The following is a 17016-nucleotide window of genomic DNA, read 5'->3' as shown; positions in this document are numbered from 1 at the left end:
AATAGTGTAAAATCACATTGTAGAATTTATCATCTTTATTCCTGCTCAGATGTCTATTGATCTTAAGTAGGTGATTTCTGTTCAGAAGGCAAACGTAGTGATTCATTTGTACACCTTTCATATACCTCCTGAAGTCACTGATCAAGATGAAATCTCAATAAAGCTGCATGTGACAGATGTGGATTTCCTTGGTCTGCTTTAATGGAAGCATTCTTTAGTACTGTCAGGTTGAATTGTTATTTTTAATTGTGTCTCATCAAGTATCTTCTTTTTAATATCTTTTTAAAGGCTTTTTTTTGGTCAAGTGCTTTGAACCTCATTTTATAATCTTCCTTTGGATTACTTTTTTTTCTTTCATGTCTTAATTGAAGTGATTTGAAATTAAGTAAATAAGAGAAATGTATTTCTCTTTAGTAAGTGTCTTGAAATAAAATGGTCTTTTATTTTTAAATATTATTGAGTATTCATGAATAAAAAGACCAGGATTTGAGGAATAAGTTGCCAGTTGCTTTGTAAGTGTTAAGAAAAATCTGTGTTCCGTAGAAAAATGATATTTCAAGCCCCTAAGTGGTAAGCTTTCAGAGTGGGAGAGAAGTAATCACAGAATTATGGTGTTACAAAAATGCCTTCTTTCTGTGCTATCATTCTGTGATGTGTTTCATATAATTTCCAGCTAATTGCTACAATCCTGAGGCCTACTCTGTAAGCCTCCCAAACAGCTTTTTAACAGTTTAAAAACATGTATTTACATTTTATGATTACATTTTAACAGTTTAAAAATGTATTACACAATTCCTTGCTTTTTGAAACAAAGTATGATAAACATAATTGATGTTTTCTTGATATTTCAGTGTCATAATTTTTGTACGATTACTATTATATAGTGACACCTTCAAGGTCATTTGGAGAATGTTAGTATGTATATTTTAAAACGTTTAGAGAAAATGCATTTGAATAGTAGTGTATTTTTAAAAATAACATTATTTTTAAATTCACAGCAAAATTAGGCAGAGGTACAGAGGTTTCTCTTTTACCCCTGTCCCCACACGTGCTCACTATCATACTGTCACGCCAGAGTGGTACATTTGTTGTAATTGATGAACCTACACTGACACATCATTATTGCCTAGAGTCCATAGTTTACTTTAACGTTCACTCTTGGTGTTGTATATTATCTGGGTTTGGACAAATTTATAATGACATGTATTTACCATTATAGTGTCCTACAGAGTAGTTTCACTTTCTAAGCGTCCTCTATGCTTCACCTAATCCCTCCCTCTCTCCAGCCCCTGACAACCACTAGTCTTTTTCCTATCTCCATAGTTCTGCCTTTTCCAGATGCCATATAGCTGGAATCATACAGTATGTAGCCTTTTCAGATTGGCTTCTTTCACTTAGTAATATGCAGTTAAGTTTCCTCCATGATTTTTAATTGCTTGATAGCTCATTTCTTTTAGTGCTGAGTAATATTCCATTGTCTGGAGATAACACATTATTTATCCATTCACCTACTGAAGGACTTCTTCATTGCTTCCAAGTTTTGACAATTATGACTAAAGCTGCTATAAACAACCTTGTGTAGTTTTTGTATAAACATAAGTTTTCAACTCCTTTGTGTAAATACCAAGGAGCTCTGTTGCTGGATCATATGGTATGAGTGTGTTTAGTTTTGTAAGAAGCCCCCAAATTGTCTTCCAAAATGCTGTACCATTTTGCATTCCCACTACCGATGAATGAGAATTCTTGTTGCTCAACATTCTCACCAACATTTGGTATTGTTAGTGTTCTGGATTTATACCATTCTAATAGGTGTGTAGTGTTAACTCGTTTTAATTTGAATTTCCTGATGACATACGATATGGAGCATCTTTTCATATGCTTATTTGTCATCTGCATATCTTCTTTGGTGAGGTGTCTATTAAGGTCTTTGGCCCATTTTAATCAATTTGTTTGTTTTCTTATTGTTGAATTTTAAGAGTTCTTTGTCTATTTTGGATAACAGTTTCTTATGAAATGTGTTTTGCAAATATATTCTCCCAGCCTGTGGCTTATCTTTTTATTCTCTCGATGGTGTCTTTTGCAGAGTGGAAGTTTTAATGAAGTCCAACTCATCAATTATTTCTTTCATGTATTGTGCTTATGGTATTATATCTAAAACGTCATTGCCAAACCCAGGGTCATCTAGATTTTCTCCTATGTTATCTTCTAGGAACTTTGTAATTTTGTGTTTTATGTTCAGGTGTCTTATCCATTTTGGTTATTTTTGAACGGTGAATGGTGTAAGTTCTGTGTCTAGATTCATTTTTTTACATGTGGATGTTCAGTTGTTTTAGCACCATTTGTTAAAAAGACTTATCTTTGCTCCTTTATGTTGCCTTTGCTTCTTTGTCAGAGATCAGCTGACTATATATATTTATGTGGGTCTATTTCTGGGCTCTCTGTTCTGTTCATTGATCTATTTGTCTGTTCCTTACCCAATACCATACTATCTTGAGTGCTGTAGCTTTACAGTAAGTCTTGAAGTAGTGTATTTTTTAACAGATTTTTTTTCCATTCAACTGTATTTTTGCTTACTTTTTGTTATTATTGCTGGCAGCACTTTCTCATCTTTCGATTTGCTTCTTCTGACCTGATAGCCAGACTTACTGGAATTATATCTAAATTAAGAGAACTAGATTTCAAGAGGACTTCTTGAGGAATCAGATGAATGCATGTTCTGAGTTCCATTGCTCAGAAATGTATTTTTTCTTTCTGAGTTCTTGATATTGCTAGATTAGGTATCTGGATTATTGGGTTGTTGCTGTGAATTGTCTTGCTTGATAGTGCTTTTTTCTTTTGGGTTTGTGTTCTCACTTCTAAAAAACTCAAATTATGTCATTTTGAAAAATGTAAATGAGCTCAGTGAATCTTGTGGAAAAGTTGTGTTATTTTTTTTTTCTTTTGTGAGGTGCCAAGGAAATGTACCTTTTAACATTTTAGAAGGAAATATAAAGTGAAACTTCTATTTGCTTATAGTAATTTTTGTTTATATTGTTTTGGTTACATATAAATAATGATTTAAACCTTCTTCAGTGAGAATATTTGTTGTTCAACTCTCTTGTCATGCCTGTTTTTATTTAGTTAACTGACATGTCTTTTGGCCTCATTTTTTTTTTTGCAGGAAAATGCAGTAGTAAATTTATTTTTGCTAGTATACACATGTATATTAGAAAGTTTCCTACTTTTAAGTGAGGCTTTTGATTTTTTGGGGGGCGGAGAGGTAAATTTCAGCTCATTTAAAACAGAATATATTTCTGTTGTTGGAAATTGATTAGAAATTCAGTTGAAACAGGAACAGTGCTAGGTAAATGAGGAATAAAATCAGTTTTAAAAAGAGAAAAATAATGTTGAGATGCAAGAGTAGTATTTTTAAATAGAAAAGGATTGCAGAGGTTTGTAATAAACATTTGATTAATTGATTGGTTCTACCTTGTTTTAAGAAATGAAAAGAAGTCCAGATATGTGGTCTGAAATCCTGCATACTTTTGAGCTAGTCACAACCATTCTGAGCCTTAGTTTCTTTATTGGGTTATTACTGACACTTTGAGTATAGCTACAGTGGTGGTATTTTTTTTTTTGATCCTCAGCCCCAGTCAAGCCTTCAGATGACTGGAGCTCCATCTTTTAAAAAAATTTTTTTTGTTATTATTATTTTTTTTATAATGGTGTGTTAGTTTCTGCTTTATAACAAAATGAATCAGCTATACATATACATATATCCTCATATGCCCTCCCTCTTGCATCTCACTCCCACTGTCCCTATCCCACCCCTCTAGGTGGTCACAAAACACCGAGCTGATCTCCCTGTGCTATGCGGCTGCTTCCCACTAGCTATCAGTTTTACATTTGATAGTGTACACATGTCCGTGCCACTCTCTCACTTCGTCCCAGCTTGCCCTTCCCCCTCCCTGTGTCCTCAAGTCCATTGTCTAGTAGGTCTGCATCTTTATTCCCGTCCTGCCCCTGGGCTCTTCATGACCATTTTTTTTTCTTTCTTTTTTTAGATTCCATATATATGTGTAAGCATATGGAATTTGTTTTTCTCTTTCGACTTACTTCACTCTGTATGACAGAGTCTAGGTCCATCCACCTCACTACAAATAACTCAATTTCGTTTCCTTTTATGGCTGAGTAATATTCCATTGTATATATGTGCCACATCTTCTTTATCCATTCATCTGTCCATGGACACTTAGGTTGCTTTCATGTCCTGGCTATTGTAAATAGAGCTGCAATGAACATTGTGGTACATGACTCTTTTTGAATTATGGTTTTCTCAGGGTATATGTCCAGTAGTGGGATTGTTGGGTCATATGGTAGTTCTATTTTTAGTTTTTTAAGGAACCTCCATACTGTTCTCTGTAGTGGCTCTATCAATTTACATTCCTACCAACAGTGCAAGAGGGTTCCCTTTTCTCCACACCCTCTCCAGCATTTATTGTTTGTAGATTTTTTGATGATGGCCATTCTGACTGGTGTGAGGTGATATCTCATTGTAGTTTTGATTTGCATTTATCTAATGATTAATGACGTTGAGCATCATTTCATGTGTTTGTTGGCAATCTGTATATCTTCTTTGGAGAAATGTCTATTTAGGTCTTCTACTCATTTTTGCATTGGGTTGTTTGTTTTTTTGATATTGAGCTGCATGAGCTGCTTGTAAATTTTGGAGATTAATCCTTTGTCAGTTGCTTCATTTGCAAATATTTTCTCCCATTCTGAGGGTTGTCTTTTCATCTTCTTTATGGTTTCCTTTGCTGTGAAAAGCTTTGAATTTTCATTAGGTCCCATTTGTTTATTTTTGTTTTTATTTCCATTTCTCTAGGAGGTGGGTCAAAAAGGATCTTGCTGTGATTTATGTTATAGAGTGTTCTGCCTATGTTTTCCTCTAAGAGTTTGATAGTGTCTGGGGTTACATTTAGGTCTTTAATCCATTTTGAGTTTATTTTTGTGTATGGTGTTAGGGAGTGTTCTAATTTCATTCTTTTACATATAGCTGTCCAGTTTTCCCAGCACCACTTATTGAAGAGGCTGTGTTTTCCCCATTGTATATTCTTGCCTCCTTTATGAAAAATAAGGTGACCATATGTGCGTGGGTTTATCTCTGGGCTTTCTTTCCTGTTCCATTGATCTATATTTCTGTTTTTGTGCCAGTACCATACTGTCTTGATTACTGTAGCTTTGTAGTATAGTCTGAAGTCAGGGAATAGATACAGTTTTAAAAGATCATCTATATGAAGCACTGACACATACTAGGATATTAATATGTGTTGGTTGTATATTTTATGTGATACATATATTCCTGAGGAGCAAAATTTTAATTGACTCTTTACATAACTTTAAAATTTATTGGAGAACCTATTTAAAATAATCTTTAATGGTACCTGTTGTAAAGAAAATTGTCACTTTTTAATGTTTCAGTTGCTTAAAGCAAGGGTTCCTATAGTAAGGATTTTTGCCTTTGAGAAAAACATCCATTTTCAAACAGGCCTTTGTAGTTAAGTGCTTTAAAAATGTGAACAGGGTTTAATAAGGGCTATATTACCTTTGGGAGAACGCTTTTCATCTAACACAACTGTTAAAAACCAGAAGGATGTATTCTTTAGTTACTGTGTTTCAAAGAGAAAGCCTTCCTCATGACTTCTATTTCTTGGCAAATTTTACTTCCAAATTTGTCAGTTGATGATAGAACACAAAGAAAGGAATTATGAGGGTAAGGAGCATTAGCAGACTGAGTTTCAGTAGTACATTTATTTTACTAGCTCATAGTTGTGGCTTGAGTTTTTACGTACTGTGTAGGTTATGAGGCTAATGCTGTTCTCTGAGACAAGCATGTAGGCAAGATCACCTAATGATCATGGCTTATTGTCACTGTGGTAACTAAAGTCCCCCCTTGTATTGAATTCAGAGAATTGCCTTTATGGTGAATTGTTTTCCTTAATAAAGAATCCTACTGTAGGGCTCAGTACACTTGTCCCTTGGTATCCACGAATTGGTTCCAGGACCCCCTGAGGATACCAAAATCCGGGGGTGCTCGAGCCCTTAATATAAAATCGCATAGTATTTGCATATAACCTACACACATTCTCCCATATACTTTAAGTCATCTCTCACTTATTTATAATAACTAATACAATGTAAACGCTTTGTAAATAGCTGCCAGCCCATGGCAAGTTCAAGTTTGGCTTTTTGGAACTTTCTGGAATTATTTTTTCATGGATATTTTCAGTCTGTGGTTGGTTGAATCCACAGATGCAGAACCCATAGATATGGTGGGCTGACTATATATATCACTTAGCATTTAGCTTTAAAACCATATGCTATAATATACAGGTCTTGCTTGTGTATTGATTAATCTGTCCCCACATGTTTCATGTTTTTTGATGCTGTTGTAAATTTTATTGCTGTTCAAATTCATTTTCCAGTTGTTCATTGCTAGTATAGGAATACAATTAATTTTTATATGTTGACCTTGTATCCTATATCCTTGCTAAAACTCATTTACTAGTTCTAATAGATTTTTTTTTTTAGGATTTTTTTTACATAAAAAATCATGTAGTCTGCAAAGAAGGATAGGTTTATTTCCTCATTTACAATCTGAATATCTTATAATTTTTTTTTCTTGCTTTTTTTGTACTGACAAGAACTTCCAGTACAACATTGAATAGAAAATGTGAGCGTGAACACCCGTGCTTTGTTCATGTTCTTAGGGGTGCCTTTCCTCATGTAAGAATTATATCGGTTGTAGGTTTTTCATAGAAGGCCTTTGTTAGAATGAAGAAGTTTCCTTCTTTTCCTCATTTGATGCGAGTTTTTATCATAAATGCATGTTAGATTTTCTCAAGTACTTTTTCTATATTTTTTGAGATGATCTTATGATTTATATCTTTTCTTCTTTAATTATGGAGAATTACATTGATTGCTTTTTGAAAGTTAAACCAACCTTAAAGTCATAGGGTGAACCCCACTTAGTCATGGTGTACTATCTTTTTAAGGATTTTGCATCTGTGTTGATGAGAGATATTTCCTATAGTTTTCTTTGCTTATAATGCCTTTGTCTGTCTTTGGTAACGGTGTAATGAATTAACTTGGGAAGGGTTTCCTTCTCTTCTATTTCCTGAAAGAGTTTGTGTAGAAATAGTATTGTTCCTTAAATGTTTAATAGACTTCACCAGTGATGGCATCTGGGCTTAGGGTTATATTTTGGGAAGATCAGAAATTAGAAATTAAATTTTGTTTAATTGGTATAGAGCTATTCACATTTTCTTCTTGAGGCAGTTTTGGTAATTTGTAGCTTTCAAGATATTTGTCCATTTCATCTAAGTTGTTGAATGTATTGGCATAATGTTAGTCTGTAATATTCCTTTATCATCCTTTTAATGTCTATAGGCTCTGTCCTGATGTCCCCTTGTTGCCCCGATATTAGTAATTTGTGTTTTCTTTCCTGTATCCTAATGAGGGGATTAATTTTATTGAACTTTTTAAATAACCAGCATTTGATTGCAAAATTTTTTCTACTGGTTGTCCATTTTCTCATTGTTGGTTTTCTGATTTGTCATTATTTTCTCCTTCTACTTATTTTGGATGGTCTTAGCATCAACATAGATAAGTGAATCATAATATAGTCTTGAAATAGACCCATACATAGATGCTCAATTGATTTTTGAGGATGGTGCAGAAGTTATTCAAGGGGAAAAGATAGCCTTGTCAAGAAACTGTGTGAGAAAACTAGGCATCAATATGGAAAAAAAGGAATCTAAACCCTTACCCCACAACAGAAGCAAACAAACAAAAAAAACTTCATATGATTCATAGATTTAAATGTTAGAACCAAAACTATAGGATTTCTTGAAGGAAAAATAGGAGAAAATATTTGTGACCTTAGGGTAGTCAAAGGTTTTCTAGTTAAGACATAAAAAAGCATAAACAATAAAACAACAATGGAAAAAACCAATAAATTGGGTTTCATCTAAGTGTAAACTTCTGTTCTTTGAAAGATACTGTTAAGAAAATGAAAAAAGCAAGCTACAGTGTGAGAGAAAGTATTTGCAAAACTTATATCTGAAAATGACTTATATCCAAAATATACAAACAGCTCTTACAGATTTATTATAAGACAAATAGTACAATTTTTAAAAAATGGGTAAAATGTTTGGAGATGAGACAAAAAGATATATGAATGACCAGTAACACACGTGAAACAACATTCAAAAAAAGTCACCAGTGAAATTCAAATTAAATGACAGTGAGCCAACACTTCATGGCCATTAGCATGGCTAAATTTGAAAGAGTGACCATACTAAGTGTTTGACAGGCTCTGGAGCAACTGGAAGTCTCATGTATTGCTGGTGGGAATATAAAATGGCACAACCCCTTTGGAAAACAGTATAGAAGTTTCTTTTCTTTCTTTTTTTAAAAAAATAAATAAATTTATTTATTTTTGGCTGCATTGGATCTTTGTTGCTGTGCATGGGTTTTCTCTAGTTGTGGTGAGCGGGGGCTACCTTCATTGTGGTGCGTGGGCTTCTTATTGCTTGGCTTCTCTTGTTGCAGAGCATGGGCTCTAGGTGCATGGGCTTCAGTAGTTGTGGCATGTGGGCTCAGTAGTTGTGGCTCGTGGGCTCTAGAGTGCAGGCTCAGTAGTTGTGGTGCAAGGGCTTAGCTGCTGCTCCGCAGCATGTGGGATCTTCCCAGACCAGGGCTCAAACCCGTGTCCCCTGCATTGGCAGGCAGATTCCTAACCCCTGTGCCACCAGGGAAGTCCCTAGAAGTTTCTTATAAAGTTAAACCTACACTTTCCATATGACGCAGTAATCCCACTCCTGGATATTTACCCAGAGAAATGAAAACGTATGTCCACACAAAGACTTGTACAAGAACGTTCCTAAGAGCCTTATTCACATTAACTCAAAACTGGAAGTTACTCAAAGGTCCATCAATAAGCGAAGGGATAAATAATTGTGGCAGTTAAAAGTAATGAGGTACTAATACATACAACAACAGGAATGAAGCAAAAGAATCCAGACACTAGGGTCCATACTGTATGATCCTATTCATGTGAAACTCTGTAAAAAATCAAATTTACTATAGAGTGACAGAAAACAGGTGAGTGGTTAAGACCAGGGGAGGGGGAGAATAACAGGCAAGGGGTAAAAGGGAATCTTTTGGAGTGTTGGAAATAATTCTTGATTGTGGCAGTACTTAGTTCTGTGTATTGTCAAAATTTATCAAACTGTACCCTTTAATAAGTGTATTTTATTATATGTAAAATTATACTGAAGTAAAAGAAGTTTCTTGTTTAGTGATTATCAAATCTGGTTGTACTTCAGAATCATCTGCTAAGCTTTTTAAAGTGTACATTCTTCTACCCTATGTCATACCCAAAGAATCAATGTTCAGCATTAGGCCTTGCTCATTTGAGGTTCTTAAGAGTTTCAGAGGTGATTCTGATTCTCAGTGGGACTTCAAAAATAATTTATTTTCTTCCATGACTTTTCATTCTTAAGACTCCTAGGATCTAATAAAGTGAAATTTTAGTTATAAAAGACATTACTGAGTTTTTCATGGATTCACATCCTGCTTTCATTAATGGCTTTTAGAAGAACTTTATATTACTTATTTTGAAAGTTTGCTATTTTTAATAGCATATGCTTACATTGTTAAAATAGGAAATATAAGAAAAATTCGCATTATATCACATTTCTGAGTGTATGAAATGAGCTATTGAAATGTCCTGTTTAGTCCTTCAGTCTCATACCCCTAATTACTAATGATTTGATGCATATTTTCTAGATATTTCCCTATGCTTATAGAAAAGAGATATATTCTAATCTAGTTTTATATGTTTTTAAATAGTCATTTATATATTTAAGTAGTATGCGTTGAGTGCCTGCTCTGTGGCAGCCGTTACACTAGGCCCTGAGGCTATTGAGCCAAAGAGATATCTGCTCTCCTGTGATGTTGTCAGATGGGAGGATAGATGTTGATTAAATAAAAACACAAACATATATATTAAAACTGTAGCAAGTGTTACAGAAGACAATTATAGAATGTTGTAAGATTACATAGTAAAGATTAAAACCTTTTTTGACCCTTTTACCCTAGTTTGGTTCCATCCTTTGAAAAGTGTGCTTTTTCTAAAGTATTTGGTACTGCTTGGGTAGTATGAGTATTCATTTGGATGAAACAACTTGCACATGAACATCCACATATTAAAGTATTATTTTCTCCTCTCATTGTTAGTCAGCATTTTTGTATTATTTTAAAATACTAAGAAAACTTAAATATTTAACTTAAGTGACAAAAGATTGAAATAAGATTCACTCAGCAAATATTTATAAGTACCTCCCTGAGTCTTGGTCTGTGATTATCATTCAGTTATATCCTATACAACATTTTGTAACTAGAACAACAATAGCAACTTGAAAATGGCAATTTGTTCTGGCAGCATATTTTTGGTGCTGTCAGAGGAGTTATTACTGTTGGAGTGTGTCAAACAGTGCTTTTAAAAATATGTTACACAATATACTAATTGTATTTGATATTAATAGAGAGTATGTGGGGTGGAATTTTTGTGCTCATGCAAGTTTAGGAAATGGAGAGCTAAAGTTAAACATTTTTAGCTCTAGGTATTTTCAAAACTTTTAATATGTTACATTCTGAATCTTTTAAGATGGAGCTGTAGTACACAGTGACTCTCTTTCTGATCATGGAACCCTTTCCTCCTTGCCTTATAGTTCTATGAATAGATATTTAAGGAAAGAAATAAATCTCCAGTAGTATCTAAAAAAATCGTAGTGGCATGTTTTAAAGATGCATGATAATTTTAATGTAAAACATTATTGTTTAAACATGATTTTTTTCTCTCATAAGCACCATATCTGTATTTTATATTTATATGCTGAGCTTTGGGGAATTAATTTACATATAAGGAAAGAATTATTTCTCCATTCTTGCATCCTAAACTGGGAAAGGAAAATGAAATTTATGTTTCTCTTATATTTCAGAACAAAGTAGAAGAGATGACTTAGAAGCTTTAGGTCATATGTTCATGTATTTTCTGAGAGGCAGTCTTCCTTGGCAAGGTTTAAAGGTAATTGTTTTTCTGTTTCCTTATTGAATTTCATAAATTGTTAATATATTAAGATACTCTCTTCCACGTATTTAATTTTAAAATTATGTCTCAAGATTCTTTTTCTTTCTGTTTTAGGCTGACACATTAAAAGAGAGGTATCAGAAAATTGGAGATACAAAACGAGCCACACCAATAGAAGTGTTATGTGAAAATTTTCCAGGTAATGAATAATGCTGCTTGATACATGTGCTTATTATACACAGAAAACTAGAACTGTTCATTTTCATTGCTTAAGTTGATAAGTACTTTTTTCATGCTTAAAAAATATGATTCAAAAAATGTCAGCAGGACTTCCCTGGTGGCACAGTGGTTGGGAGTCCGCCTGCCAATGCAGGGGACATGGGTTTGATCCCTGGTCCGGGAAGATCCCACATGCCGTGGAGCAGCTAGGCCCATGCACCACAACTACTGAGCCTGAGCTCTGGAGCCTGCGAGCCACAACTGCTGAGCCTATGTGCCACAACTGCTGAAGCCCGTGCGCCTAGAACCCATGCTCCACAGCGAGAGAGGCCGCTGCAATGAGAAGCCCGTGCACCACAACGAGTGGCCCCTGCTTCTCACAGCTAGAGAGGGCCTGCGTGAAGCAACAAAGACCCAACGCAGCCAAAAATAAATAAATAAATAAATAAATTTTTAAAAGGAAAAAAGAAGATGTCAGCATTTGATACACAGACCACAGGGCAATGTGTATATTCGCTTTTGTAAAACGGTATTAATGGAAGAAAATGCATCTTTTAATAGTGTTGACCAGTACCAGCTAAAGTAATATTTTCTTCAGTAGCATACTTTTAATAAGTTGAAATATTTTCTTAGAAATACTAACTAAAGTTTTGGTATCCAGTATTAGTCATTTGAGTCTCAATGTCAAGCTCAAAGGAGGTATGTGATATATGATTTAGTCTGGTTTTCCAAGTACAGTAAAATCTTACTAACCTTACTACTTTTAGGCTAGTTTTGTATTGGGGAGCTTTATGAAGATAGATTTGCTCTCATGTAGATTTTTGGCAACTCACGTGAAATCAACAAAAATTTACTTAAGTTTCCTAAATTAATTAAGGGATAAGAATAATGTGTGCCTAATGTGTTAAAATACCTGTTGTGATTTATGCAATAACATTAAATGAGAACCAAACTTGAAGATAGAAGATGGAACTTATATCTCACTTCAGTATTTACAGATTCTCCTGTACAGTGCTGGCATTATTACTGTAATAGTATCAGCAGCATAATCTCAGGTAGCCCTTTTTCAAGTTTGCTTTTATTATTCATTGACAGTAAACTTTAGTTATGTATTTTGCTTTCTTGCTATAACATATAGAACTGGAAGATTAAAAGAAAAAATTGGTTGATAGTACTAACAGTTTAGGTGTAGGCAGATTGGCTATACCTTATTAAGAAGCTTATACAAATTTCTGCAGGAAAAATGGGGGTGCCAAAGTAAATTAGCCAGGTGATTAGCTAGAAAGTGGAATAGTGGGAGAGTCACCATGTGACTGGGTCACTGGATGCTACTTTCATGCCTGTTAGGCTATGGGTGATCCTTTTCTTATTAGCTGCCATGAACAAATTGGATCAAAAAAGCAGCTAGGTGTAACCTACCATCTCTTATGATAGTGCTTTTATGTGCTCTGATGGTTAAACACTGTTTTACTAATTGCTGTCCATTTTGCTTATTGATTTTTATGGCTTTTTCTTTCTTTTACTTCTGGAAAATATGACCTTTAAAAAATATATATTTCTAATATATTTGGGAATTATAATAGCATGCAAAGGTTTATGTATTATGAAATAATTGTTACATTTATGACCAGAAATTAAGAGAAGAATTAAACTGTCCTCCTGAAGCTGTTTTAGTTAGCTTTATGTTGCTAGGTCAGTTGATTAGAATACCATTTAGCCAAGGTTAAGAATTTGAATCTTCTATTGGTCATTTAGCGTCACTGATTCTAAAGGAAATCCAGCAAGGTAGTGCAAATGCTTTCATGTATAAATCTATTCCTATCAGTATGTAAAATAATTTTAAAAAATATGAGCTTAGTTTGGTGTTTTGTGATTAAATAATTATGCATTATTAAGTTTGTATTTCTACCTTGAATACTGTCCAAGGTTTCTATTAAAAATAATGTAAAATAAAAATTTTAGCCTTTCCTAATGAATTGAAACAAAAATAATGTTTGCTAAATCTCTGATTTATCTTTTGTCCCTATTTCCTTTCTTCCCTTCTTTCCCCTTTTTAATTTCATTGTTATTAAGTTCATAATATTTTAAATTTTAGTAGAATTTTGTTACTTTTTCATGTTTTTATAATACCCTGTGCTTTTGGATATTTATAATTTTATTATTAATGAGTATTAGAAAAGTTTAATGAGAGAAAATTTTTATTTCCGTTCTAGAAGAAATGGCAACATATCTTCGTTATGTAAGAAGGCTAGATTTTTTTGAAAAACCAGACTATGACTACCTAAGAAAACTTTTTACTGACCTGTTTGATCGAAAAGGGTATATGTTTGATTATGAATATGACTGGATTGGTAAGCAGTTGGTGAGTACTCTAGGCTATATAATAAAAATAAAAGATTATTTGTAGTACTTAACCTTCTTTTTCATAGTACAGATCCTTTATTTAAAAAGAGTTGAGAACAAATAATTTTTTATTTTGAAGTATAGTTGATTTACAATATTATATTAGTTTTAGGTGTACGACATAGTGATTCAATATTTTTACAGATTATACTCCATTTAAAGTTATTACAAAATAATAGCTATATTTTTCTGCACTGTACAGTATATCCTTATTGTTGATTTATTTCATCATAGTAGTTTGTCTCTTAATCCCATACTCCTGTCTTGCCCCTCCCGCCTTCTTTCTCCTCACCGGTAACCACTAGTTTGTTCTCTATATGTGTAAGTCTGCTTCTATTTTGTTATATACATTTGGTTGTTTTATTTTTTAGATTCTACATATCAGTGATAACAGAGTATTTGTCTTTCTCTGTCTGACTTATTTCACTAAGCATAGTACTCTAGGTCCATCCACATTGTTGCAGATAGCAGAATTTCATTCTTTTTTTTATGGCTGAGTAATATTCATATGTGTGTGTGTGGGTGTGTGTGTGTGTATATCCATATCTATATCTGTATCATCTCCATATCTTCTTTATCCATTCGTCCGTTGGGCACTTAGTTTGCTTCCATATCTTCAATATTTTGGCTATTGTGAATAATGCTGTTATGAACATTGGGGTGCATTAGTGTTTTCATTTTCTTTGGATATATACCCAGCAGTGGAATTGCTGGATCATATGGTAGTTCTGCTTTTAGTTTTTTGAGGAATCTCCATACTGTTTACCATAGTGGCTGCACCAATTTAAATTCCCACCAATAATGCACAAGGGTTCCATTTTTTCCATATCCTCACCAACACTTATTATGTCTTGTCTTTTTTATAGTGGCCATTCTGACAAGTGTGAGGTGATATCTCATTATGGTTTTGATTTGCATTTCTCTGATGATTCGCAGTGTTGAGCATTCTTTAATGTACCTGTTAGCCATCTGTATGTTTTCTTTGGAAAAATATTTATCCAGGTTGTCTGCCCATTTTTTAATTGGGTCCTTTGTTTTTTTTGGTATTGTATGAGCTGTTTATAAATTTTGGATATTAACCTCTTGTAGGTTATATCATTTGCAAATATTTTTTCCCATTCAGTAGGTTGTCTTTTCATTTTGTTGATGGTTTTCTTTGCTGTGCAAAAGCTTTTAAGTTTAATTAGGTCCCATTTGTTTATTTTTGCTTTTGTTTCTCTGCCTTAAGAGACATATCTAAAAAATATTGCTACAATTTATGTCAAAGAGTGTTCTGCTTATGTTCTCTTCTAGGAATTTTATGGTTTCATAGATAAAGGTCTTTAATCCATTTTGAGTTTATTTTTGTATATGGTGTTAGGAAATGTTCTAATCTCATTCATTTACATGTAGCTGTCCAGTTTTCCCATCACCACTTATTGAAGAGACTGTCTTTTCTTCATTGTATATTCTTGCCTCCTCTTTCATAGATTAATTGACCACAAGTGTGTGGGTTTATTTCTGGGCTGTCTGTTCTACTCCATTGATGTATGTGTCTGTTGTTGTGCCAGTACCATGTTGATTTGATTACTGTAGCTTTGTAGTATAGTCTGAAATCAGGGAGTGTGATACTTCCAGCTTTGTTCTTTTTTTCTCAAGATTGCCTTGGCATTTCAGGGTCTTTTGTGGTTCCATATACATTTTAGGATTGAGAATAAATAGTTTTTTAAAGGGTTCATTTTATTTCTTTTTTATGGATTTTTCAGGTAGCATAATATAAAAATTATTCTTTGAATTTTGTAAAAACTTACATTTGGAGTCTACTTTTTAGAGTGATGAGTTATTTTGAATGTTTTACTTCTGATTTAGTTCTTAATGTCAAATATACTTTTTAAAAATATAATATTCTAGTGATAACTTTTAAAAGATCAGCTAGTTTTTTTCCTTTAGTCATCTTTCAAAGCATTTGTAATTTTAAAATATGTGTTAATTATTCTAGCAGTTTTAGGTTATCTTGGAATAGACTGATACTTATATATTGGAGCATGTTTAGGTTTTTAAAACTGTACCAAGTTTTCATAGTTAAAAAATTGTCTTGATCATAACTGTGGGATGGGTGTCATTACTTAAATGAAGTTATCGTTAAGTTCTTTCTTTGAAGTGGTGACTTCCAGAAAATCAAATATGTATTCTCACTGGTCTTTTTTTTTTTTTTTAATAAGAAAAAAATAAGAATGCCTTACAAAATTTTCTATAATTATAATTTTCTATAATTATTTCTATAATTATGGCTCGCTGTTAGCAATTTTTTTTCCAAATTTGGAACTGCTGAACTCTCAGATTCAAGTATTTTTGAACAACTGACTTACTTAAGCGTTTAATCTGTATTTTTCTTAACTCCAAAGTGATTTGAATATATATGGTATCTAAAATGCAAATCTGGATATACTTTGATTAAAGTATTTATATGAAGTTTTGAATTATATTTGAAAATTTAAATTTTATATAAGCCTCTTCTGAGCTAAAATATTGACAGTAAACAATTTTATTAGCTTATTTAAAAAATTATTCCCTTAATTTTCTTAAAATAATTTTTTCTGTTTATATATTGGCTTTGGAAATGAGAAACATAAACAAATACACTTTCATTTTTTGATATGAAAAAGTAACCTAAAAGTAATGACAGTATTAGAAGGTCTTTTGTTGATATAAAAATAAATACTTGATAAAGTATTTAAATATTTTGAAAATACTTTAAAAAGTAGCTATAATCTCTTTATTGTATTTAACAACATATTTTAGGAAAGATATCTTTTCTTAAGGCCTTACTTTATTTAACAGTGTCTTTTTTTTTCCTTGATTATGTTAAGTAGCTAAATAATTTTAAACAAGAGTTCTGAAATTGAATGCATTGATTCTAATTGTTATTGTATTGTAGCCTACTCCAGTGGGTGCAGTTCAGCAAGATCCTGCTCTGTCATCAAACAGAGAAGCACATCAACACAGAGATAAGATACAACAATCCAAAAATCAGGTTTGCTGCCCTTTTAGATATGAAATGTCTTAATTTGCTTCTGTATTACCTTCTCACAGTTTATAAATATATTTGGTGTTTTATCATGTGCAGATGACAGCTTTATATGTGTATGCATTTGCGTGTATACATACTTGTATATATGTATTGAAGGATTGAAATACATATTTTTTTCTTTTATAAAGCAGACTACATACACACATATTAAGAATAGAAAATGCATATATTTTCAATAGCTAGACTCTTT

At 32.9% G+C, this 17016-nt stretch overlaps 1 protein-coding gene across 6 annotated transcripts in view; it reads left to right on the top strand.

The window, feature by feature from the left end:
* The window catches only part of CSNK1G3 (casein kinase 1 gamma 3), a 129110-nt gene that overhangs the window by 84625 nt on the left and 27469 nt on the right, over positions 1–17016 (top strand). For 4 of the 6 annotated variants that reach the window (XM_007455248.1, XM_007455245.1, XM_007455244.1 and 1 more), the window contains 4 exons: positions 11046–11131; positions 11249–11333; positions 13570–13715; positions 16674–16769. In XM_007455248.1, the coding sequence (XP_007455310.1) occupies positions 11046–11131; positions 11249–11333; positions 13570–13715; positions 16674–16769 (413 nt within the window). Of the gene's footprint in view, positions 1–11045; positions 11132–11248; positions 11334–13566; positions 13716–16673; positions 16770–17016 lie in introns of all 6 variants that reach the window. The other 2 variants (XM_007455249.1, XM_007455246.1) reach the window with 1 other exon arrangement.

The sequence above is a fragment of the Lipotes vexillifer genome, unplaced genomic scaffold (genome assembly GCF_000442215.2).
Source record: "Lipotes vexillifer unplaced genomic scaffold, Lipotes_vexillifer_v1.1 scaffold1007, whole genome shotgun sequence".
In the NCBI taxonomy this organism is placed as follows: domain Eukaryota; kingdom Metazoa; phylum Chordata; class Mammalia; order Artiodactyla; family Lipotidae; genus Lipotes; species Lipotes vexillifer.
This window is presented reverse-complemented; position numbering and strand designations above follow the sequence as displayed.